Source organism: Myiozetetes cayanensis, unplaced genomic scaffold, assembly GCF_022539395.1.
Source record: "Myiozetetes cayanensis isolate MyiCay16 unplaced genomic scaffold, myiCay2020 scf119, whole genome shotgun sequence".
NCBI lineage: Eukaryota > Metazoa > Chordata > Aves > Passeriformes > Tyrannidae > Myiozetetes > Myiozetetes cayanensis.
In genome coordinates this window covers 28,395-37,930 of record NW_026086815.1, presented here as the reverse complement: position 1 = coordinate 37,930, position 9,536 = coordinate 28,395, and the positions used below count along the sequence as shown (strand labels likewise).

The window sequence follows — 9,536 nt, the reverse complement described above, 5'->3', positions numbered from 1 at the left end:
AGCATCCCCGGGCTCCTGAGCGCCCCAGGGCTCCTGAGCGTCCCCCGAGCATCCCCTAGGGCTCCTGAGCATCCCCTGGGCTCCTGAGCATCCCCTGGGCTCCCGAGACCCCCGAGCATCCCCGGGGCTCCCGAGCATCCTCGAGCGCCCCTGGGCTCCCAAGCGTCCCTGATCCGGCCGGGCGGGACAGCCTGCCAGCCCTCCAGGGAGCCAAAATCATCCCCCAACCCCCCAAAAACACCTAAAGTTCTTTACATTCAAACCTCAGCCTCGTCCAGCCCGGGGATGCGAGGAGGGAAGGACAGGGAGGGGAGGAGCAAGGAGGGATTTTTGGAGGGGCGGGAAGGGATTGGAAGGATCGGAGCAGCAGGAGGACGGAGGGGAGGAGCAGGAGGGATTTTTGGATGGGCAGGAGGGATTGGAAGGATTGGAGGAGCAGGAGGAGGGAGGGGAGGAGGAGGAGGAGGAACTGGAGGAGCAGGAGGGATGGGAGGAGCAGGAGGAGGGATTGGAAGGATTGGAGGAGCAGGAGGGGGTGGGAGGGACAGGAGGAGGAACTGGAGGAACAGGAGGGATGGGAGGAGCAGGAGAGATTTTTGCATGGGCAGGAAGGATTGGAAGGACTGGAGGAGCAGGAGGAGGGATAGGAGGGACAGGAGGAGGGATGGGAGGAGCAGGAGGAGGGAACAGAAGGATTGGAGGAGCAGGAGGAGGGATGAGAAGGATTGGAGGAGGGATGGGAGGGACAGGAGGAGGGATGGGAGGAGCAGGAGGAGGGAGCAGAAGGATTGGAGGAGCAGGAGGAGGGAACAGAAGGATTGGAGGAGCAGGAGGAGGGATAGGAGGAGCAGGAGGAGGGATTGGAAGCACACGAGGGACAAGAGGGATGAAGAAGTGACTCCCAAGCTCCTCCCAATCCCACCCCCCCTTCCCCGGGAGGCCAAAACCACCCAAAAAAACCCGAGATTTAAACCCCCAACCCCGAGGCTGGGCCACTCCAGGATTTCTGGGGGATGGAATCACATCCCCCGCTCTCCAAATGTCCTTTTTCCCGCGGATTTCCCCCATTTCCAGGGGGGGCACATCCAAAATTCTCTCCTTCCTTCTCATCCCCCCTGGGACCCTCCTGGAGGGGGGAATGGAAAGAGGCTCCAGCACTTCCATGTCCTGGCAGAGGATCCCAAAGCTCTCTGCCCCTTCCAGAGGGGGCTGCTCATTGAGGACCCCCCCCAAAAAAAAAAACCAAACCCCCACGGGGGGGAGGGCTCAGCACCTCCAGGATTTTTTGGCAGGAGGAAGGAAAAGGGGACAGGGGGGGCTGTTCCTGGAGTTTTCCTCTTTGAGGTTTCTCCTCCTCTCTCAGTCCGAGCCCAGGGGCTGATCCTGCTTCATCATCATCATCATCATCCTCTGGGGAGGGGGGGTGGGGAAGAGCAGCCAAACCTTCCAGCATTTTCCATCCAGCTGAGCAGGGCCACCCCCTCCTCCTCCTCCTCCTCCTCCTCCTCCTCGTGGCGCAGGGAGCATCCCAGGGGGAATTCTGCCGTGTGGGAGGAGGGCCCGGAGCTCGTCCGGCCCCTCGGGAGGCGAGGCCAGGCCGGGATCAGCGGCTCAGGAAGGCCAGGCCCGCCCCCAGCCCCGCCACGCCCGCGAAGGCCACCAGGATGCTCCGCAGGCTCCCCTCCAGGTCCTCCACACGGAAAAAGTCCACGAAGCCCTCCTGGGAACAGAGGGAGAGATGGGGGAAAGGTCAGGAATGTGCGCTGGGAGGAGGGAGGAGGGAGGGAGGGGAAGGGCAAAGCCCAGTGGGGTCCCACAGCCCAGCCCAGCCCAGCCCCACAACCTGGATCCCCACAGCCCCAGTTCCCTCAGGAATCTCCCCTGTAGGAGCTGCAGGATCCCCACAATCCCAGTTCCCTCAGGAATCTCCCTGTAGGAGCTCCTGCATCCCCACAAACCCTGATTCCCCTAGAAATCCTCCTGTAGGAGCTCCTGCAGCCCCACAGCCCCAGTTCCCTCAGGAATCCCCCTTGAGGAGCTGCAGGATCCCCACAAACCCCTGGAGGAGCTGCAGGATCCCCACAAATTCCCTGGAGGAGCTGCAGGATCCCCACAAATCCCTGTAGGAGCTGCAGGATCCCCACAAACACCTGTAGGAGCTCCAGGATTCCCACAAACCCCGTTTCCCTCAGGAATCCCCCTGTAGGAGCTGCAGGATCCCCACAAATTCCCTGGAGGAGCTGCAGGATCCCCACAAGTCCCTGGAGGAGCCCCAAGATCCCCACAAATCCCTGTAGGAGCTCCAGGATCCCCACAGCCCCAGTTCCCTCAGGAATCCCCCTGTAGGGGCTGCAGGATCCCCACAAATTCCCTGGAGGAGCTCCAGGATCCCCACAAATTCCCTGGAGGAGCTGCAGGATCCCCACAGCCCCATTTCCCTCAGGAATCTCCCTGTAGGAGCTGCAGGATCCCCACAAACCCCTGTAGGGGCTGCAGGATCCAACAGGAACACCCTGCAGGGTCGGTGGCTGTGGGAGCAGCTGGGGCAGCCCCAATGACACCCCCAGCCCCTTCCCCTGACCCAGCAGCCCCCAATGACACCCCCAGCCCCTTCCCCTGACCCAGCAGCCCCCAATGACACCCCCAGCCCCTTCCCCTGACCCAGCACCCCCCATGACACCCCCAGTGACACCCCCAGCCCTCTCCCCAGCCCAGCACCCCCATTGCTCACCCATCCCCCTGCTGGAGCAGCCCCCAATGACACCCCCAGTCCCTCATCACTCACCCATCCCTCTGCTGGAGCAGCCCCCATAACACCCCAGCCCCCAGTGACACCCCAGCCCCCATAACGCCCCATCTCACTCACCCATCCCCCTGCTGGAGCAGCCCCCAATGACACCCCCAGCCCCCCATAACATCCCCCTCACTCACCCATCCCCCTGCTGGAGCAGCCCCCAGTGACACCCCAATGACACCCCAGCCCCCATAACATCCCCCTCACTCACCCATCCCCCTGCTGGAGCAGCCCCAATAACACCCCCATTTCCCCCTCACTCACCCATCCCCCTGCTGGAGCAGCCCCCATTAACACCCCAATAACACCCCCTCACTCACCCATCCCCCTGCTGGAGCAGCCCCCAATGACACCCCAATGACACTCCCAGCCCCCATAACACCCCCAGGAGCCCCCATCCCCCTCATTCCTCACCCATCCCCCTGCTGGAGCAGCCCCCATTAACACCCCAATGACACCCCAATGACACCCCCAGCCCCCAATAACACCCCATTAACACCCCATTTCCCCCTCACTCACCCATCCCCTGCTGGAGCAGCCCCCATTGACACCCCAATGACACCCCCAGCCCCCCAATAACACCCCTCACTCACCCATCCCCCTGCTGGAGCAGCCCCCAATAACACCCCCATTCCTCACCCATCCCCCTGCTGGAGCAGCCCCAGTGACACCCCAATGACACCCCTCATTAACACCCCTAATGAGCACCCCCCAGCCCCCCATTAACACCCCCAATAACACCCCCTCACTCACCCATCCCCTGCTGGAGCAGCCCCCATTAACACCCCCATTCCCCCATTCCTCACCCATCCCCGTGCTGGAGCAGCCCCCATTAACACCCCCAGCCCCCATCTCTCACCCATCTCCCTCACTCACCCATCCCCTGCTGGAGCAGCCCCCATTAACACCCCAATAACACCCCAATAACACCCCATTTCCCCATCTCTCACCCATCCCTCTGCTGGAGCAGCCCCCATTAACACCCCAATGACACCCCAATGACACCCCCATCTCTCACCCATCCCCCCTGCTGGAGCAGCCCCGATTAACACCTCAATGACACCCCCATTAACACCCCAATAACACCCCAATAACACCCCAATAACACCCCAATAACACCCCAATAACACCCCATCTCTCACCCATCCCCCCTGCTGGAGCAGCCCCCAATGACACCCCCAGCCCCCAATAACACCCCAATGACACCCCATCTCTCACCCATCCCCCTGCTGGAGCAGCCCCCAATGACACCCCCAGCCCCCATTAACACCCCAATGACACCCCCATCTCTCACCCATCCCCCCTGCTGGAGCAGCCCCCATAACACCTCCAGGAGTCCCCCCTCACTCACCCATCCCCCCTGCTGGAGCAGCCCCCATTAACACCCCATTAACACCCCATTAACACCCCAATAACACCCCCATTTCCCCCCCTCACTCACCCATCCCCCCTGCTGGATCAGCCAGTCCCTCCGTGCCCCCACGAGGGCGTCGCTCAGGATCTGGGCCAGGGCTCCCACGCAGCGCTCGCGCTCCGGGCCCCGCAGCTGCCGCGCCACGAAGGCCCCGAAGGCCACCAGGGTCACCACCCGGCCCCAGTTGGTCACCCCATCGCTGAACACGTGCCCTGCCACCTCCACCACGGCCTGCAGGTCCTGCTCCTGCCGGATCTCCAGCTTCCTCAGCATCCCTGGGGTGGGAGAGAGAGGAGAGGGAAGGGTTGGTTGGGTTGGAGGGAGGGGAAAATCCACCCCGGGGTTGGGGGAGAAAAGGGATGGAGGGCAGGGCCTGCTTCCTTCAGGGGGTCTGAAGAGGTTGGGATGGACACAAAGCAGCCCAGGACACACAAAAATCAGCCCAGGACACACAAAAACCATTCCAGGACACACAAAAACCATTCCAGGACACACCTTGAGGACCTTCCTCCCCCTCCCTTGGGGTGTCTGAGCTCGTCACACCCCCTGTCTCCTGCCCCATGACGTCAGATCTAACCCTGGGCAGAGTTCAACCCCTGGAGCTCAAACCAAGTTCACCCTGCAGGGCCAGGCAGAGCTTCCTCAGGGGGCTCTGGCTCAGCTGGGACACACAAAAATCAGCCCAGCACACGCAAAAATCAGCCCAGCACACACCTTGAGGACCTTCCTCCCCCTCCCTTGTGGTGTCTGAGCTCGTCACACCCCCTGTCTCCTGCCCCATGACGTCAGATCTAACCCTGGGCAGAGTTCAACCCCTGGAGCTCAAACCAAGGACACCCTGCAGGGCCAGGCAGAGCTTCTTTAGAGGGCTCTGACTCAGCCCAGGACACACAAAAATCAGCCCAGCACACACAAACCAGCCCAGCACACACTTTGACTTCCTTCCTCCCCCTCCTTGTGGTGTCTGAGCACGTCACACCCCCTGTGTCAAAGTTTTCCATGTCAGATCTAACCCTGGGCTGAGCCCAACCCCTGGAGATGGAGCCAAGGACACCCTGCAGGGACAGGCAAAGCTTCCTCAGAGGGTTCTGCTGCCCAAAAATCAACCCAGGCCTCACTCTGAGCTCCTTCCTCACTCCTCTGTCTCGAGCTTTTCAAATCCTACCACACCAGAACTGACCCTGGGCTGAACCCAACCCCTGGAGATGAAGCCAAGGACACCCTGCAGGGCCAGGCAGAGCTTCCTCAGGGGGCTCTGGCTCAGCTGGGATACACAAAAACCATCCCAGGACACACCTTGAGGACCTTCCTCCCCCTCCCTTGTGGTGTCTGAGCACGTCACACCCCCTGTGTCAAAGTTTTCCGTGTCAGATCTAACCCTGGGCTGAGCCCAACCCCTGGAGCTCAAACCAAGGACACCCTGCAGGGCCAGGCAAAGCACATTCTGCACCATCAGAGGGCTCTGCCCAACCCAGGCCACACTCTGAGCTCCTTCCTCACTCCTCTGTCCCGAGCTTTTCCAGTCCCACCACCCCAGATCTAACCCTGGGCAGAGTTCAACCCCTGGAGATGAAACCAAGTTCACCCTGCAGGGCCAGGCAGAGCTTCTTTAGAGGGCCCTGACTCAGCTGGGACACACAAACCAGCCCAGGACACACTCTGAGCTCCTTCCTCACTCCTCTGCCTCGAGCTTTTCAAATCCTACCACACCAGAACTGACCCTGGGCTGAGCCCAACCCCTGGAGATGGAGCCAAGGACACCCTGTAGGGACAGGCAGAGCTTCCTCAGGGGGCTCTGGCTCGGCTGGGACACACAAAAACCATCCCAGGGTGCACAAAAACCATTCCAGGACACACCTTGAGGACCTTCCTCCCCCTCCCTTGTGGTGCCTGAGCTCATTACACCCCCTGTGTCAAAGTTTTCCGTGTCAGGACTAACCCTGGGCTGAGCCCAACCCCTGGAGATGGAGCCAAGTTCACCCTGCAGGGCCAGGCAGAGCTTCCTCAGAGGGCTCTGGCTCAGCTGGGACACACAAAAATCACTCCAGGACACATAAAAACCATCCCAGGACACACAAAAACCATTCCAGGATGCATCAAAACCATCCCGGGGTGCACAAAAACCATCCCAGGACGCACCAAACCCATCCCAGGACGCACCAAACCCATCCCAGGACGCACCAAATCCACTCCAGGACACACTCTGATCTCCTCCCTCCCTCCCCCATCCCGAACTTTTCCAGCCCCGCGTCAGAACCAAGCCCGGGGACAGAAACCAGGGCCCCTCCCCAGCTCCTTCCAGAGCCCCCCAATTCCCGGCTGTGCCCTCGCCCAGAGCCCCGAGAGGCGCCGCTTGTTGTTGCTCGAAACGGGCAGGAAACCTCCCCTAAAACCGCTCCTCCTCCTCCTCCTGCTCCTCAGGAAAGCACCAGAACGTCACATTCCTGGACATTCCTTTCCTCCCGGGGAGTCATTCCAGAGGCACGTCCGGGAATTGGCACAGAGGGAGGAAAAAATAAACCCCCACGATTCTCCCAGCGGATGGAAGGGAAGCTTCGGGCGCGTTTTTAGCTCTTTCCCTGCCCGGTTTTTGGAGCAGTTTGGGACAGGGGGAGGTGTCCCCTGCCCAGGCGCTGGATGAGCTTTAAAAGGTCCCTTCCCACCCAGCCCACCCCGCGATTCCGCGACCCCCTGAATCGACCCAAAATTCTCCCCTTACACCTCCAAAAAAAATCCCTAAATTGAGGGTGGGAACATTCCCAAGCCCTGAACTAAGGGATTTTCGGATTCCTGAGCCCGGCGGGGACCCCAGGAGGAACCGGGGGTTGATTTGTAACCAGATTATCTGCCCCGCACAGGCCAGGGGTGGCTTTTCCTTTTCCTCCTCCTCCTCCTCCTCCTCCCAGCGGGGCAAAGTTCGGTTTCGTTTTTTTAATCGCCTCTCTCGCTCGGCTGCCCCTTTTTTAATTCTTTTTTATTTAACCCTTGAATTCACCCAAATATCCTGGAACGACCTCCCCCAACTGGAGCTCCTGCCGCTTCCTCCTCTCCCACCCGGAAAAGGACGGTGGGAGGGGGATCCCCGACCCCAAGGGAGGATCCCCGACCCCAAGGGTGGATTCCCGACCCCAAGGGTGGATTCCCGACCCCAAGGGTGGATCCCCGACCTCAAGGGTGGAACCCCGACCCCAGGGGTGGATCCCCGACCTCAAGGGTGGATCCCCGACCTCAAGGGTGCATTCCCGACCCCAAGGGAGGATCCCCGACCCCAAGGGTGGATCCCCGACCCCAAGGGTGGAACCCCGACCCCAGGGGTGGATCCCCGACCTCAAGGGTGGATCCCCGACCTCAAGGGTGGATTCCTGACCTCAAGGGTGGAACCCCGACCCCAAGGGTGGATTCCTGACCTCAGGGGAGGATCCCCGACCCCAAGGGTGGATCCCCGACCCCAAGGGTGGATCCCCGACCCCAAGGGAGGATCCCCGACCCCAAGGGTGGATCCCTGACCTCAAGGGTGGATTCCTGACCTCAAGGGTGGATTCCCGACCCAAAGGGTGGATTCCCGACCCCAAGGCTGGATTCCCGACCCCAAGGCTGGATTCCCGACCTCAAGGCTGGATTCCCGACCTCAAGGCTGGATTCCTGACCTCAAGAGTGGATCCCTGACCCCAAGGGTGGATCCCTGACCCCAAGGGAGGATCCCCCACCCCAAGGGTGGATTCCTGACCCCAAGGGTGGATTCCTGACCCCAAGGGTGGATTCCTGACCCCAAGGGTGGATCCCCACCCCAAAGGTGGATCCCCACCCCAAAGATGGATCTCTACCCCTAAAGATGGATCCCCACCCCAAAGATGGATCCCCACCCCAAAGATGGATCCCCACCCCAGTGCTGGATCCCCACCCCAAGGGAGGATCCCCCACCCCAAAGATGGATCCCCCACCCCAAAGATGGATCCCCCACCCCAAGGCTGGATCCCCCACCCAAAGGGTGGATCCCTGACCCAAAGGGTGGATCCCTGACCCCAAGAACCCCGGGACCACCCCTCCCTGTGCCCCCTCTCGCAGGGAGACCCCCCCCAAAAAAAAACCCTCCCCACGCCGGGCCCGGGGTCCGTGGCTCGGCCCCAAAAGGGGGTGTGGGGGGGGTCGATGGGTTCTCTCCCTCCCCACCCGGGGGAAGGCTCGGGGGTCACCGCGGCCACCGCCCACCTTGGAAGGCGAGCTCGTGCTTCCTCATGACTCCATCGCCGACCCTCCGCAGCGTCTCCAGCGCCTTCTCCATCACGGCCTCCCCTCCGGGCCGGCCGGGCCCCCCCAGCAGTCCGGGAAACAGCTTCTTAGCGCCGGCCGGCGAGGCCTCCCCCGCCGCCTCCCGCAGGTAGCGGCCGATGAGCTCCAGCGTGTCCTGCCGCAGCCTGTCGGGGGGTCCCGGGGGGGTGCCGGGCAGGGAATCCCCCCTTTCTTCTTCTTCTTCTTCCTCCTCCTCCTCCTGGGGCCCTTCTCGGGCTCGGAGTCGCAGCCGTCCAGCTCCTGCTCGGGGCGCCAAAGAGCCGCGCCGCAGCCAATCAGCGAGCGCGGCGCGGCGCCGCAGCCAATCAGCGAGCGCGGCGCGGTGCCGCAGCCAATCAGCGAGCGGGGGGGGCGGCCGGGCCGCTCGGCGGCTCCTGAGGGGGATTCTCCTCCTGAGGGGGATTTTCCTGAGGGGGGTTCTTCTCTTGAGGGGGATTTTCCTGAGGGGGATCCTCCTGAGGGGGATTCTTCTCCTGAGGGGGGTTCTCCTGAGGGGGATTTTCCTGAGGGGGATTCTCCTGAGGGGGATTCTTCTCCTGAGGAGGGGGATTCTTCTCCTGATGAGGGGGATTCTTCTCCTGATGAGGGGGATTCTTCTCCTGAGGGGGATTCTTCTCCCGAGGCGGCTCCGAGCGGCGGCTCCGGCCGAGGCGTTGGCGGCGGCGCTGGCGCTGTGTGTGCCGAGGCGGGCGAGCCCCCGCAGTAGAGGTTGAAGCCGAGCACGGCCCGGGGCCGCAGGGAGAACATGGCGCTGGCTGCGGGCGGGCCGCGGCCGCCGCCGCCCTTTTATCGGGAGCGGCGCTGACGAGGCCGGCGAGGGCGGCCCCGGCTCCGGGGGCAGGGCCCACAGCGAGGGCGGCCCCGGCTCCGGGGGCAGAGCCCACAGCGAGGGCGGCCCCGGCTCCGGGGGCAGGGCCCACAGCGAGGGCGGCCCCGGCTCCGGGGGCAGGGCCCACGGCGAGGGCGGCCCCGGCTCCGGGGCAGGGCCCACGGCGAGGGCGGCCCCGGCTCCGGGGGCAGGGCCCACGGCGAGGGCGG

At 62.9% G+C, this 9,536-nt stretch overlaps 1 protein-coding gene and 1 long non-coding RNA gene across 2 annotated transcripts; both read right to left on the bottom strand.

Moving 5' to 3' along the window:
• Nucleotides 1-214: 214 nt before the first annotated feature.
• On the bottom strand, nucleotides 215-9,312 carry MCL1 (MCL1 apoptosis regulator, BCL2 family member). Its single transcript, XM_050306285.1, has 5 exons — nucleotides 9,065-9,312; nucleotides 8,701-8,818; nucleotides 8,418-8,668; nucleotides 4,236-4,483; nucleotides 215-1,720 (listed from the first exon to the last, which is right to left on the bottom strand). The coding sequence occupies exons 1-5, from the start codon at nucleotides 9,243-9,245 to the stop codon at nucleotides 1,604-1,606; spliced, it is 915 nt and encodes a 304-aa protein (XP_050162242.1). The 5' UTR covers nucleotides 9,246-9,312; the 3' UTR covers nucleotides 215-1,603.
• On the bottom strand, nucleotides 4,497-6,292 carry LOC126635270 (uncharacterized). Its single transcript, XR_007627588.1, has 3 exons — nucleotides 5,514-6,292; nucleotides 4,932-5,149; nucleotides 4,497-4,712 (listed from the first exon to the last, which is right to left on the bottom strand). It is a non-coding gene; the product is annotated as an uncharacterized LOC126635270 (long non-coding RNA).
• Nucleotides 9,313-9,536: the final 224 nt, after the last annotated feature.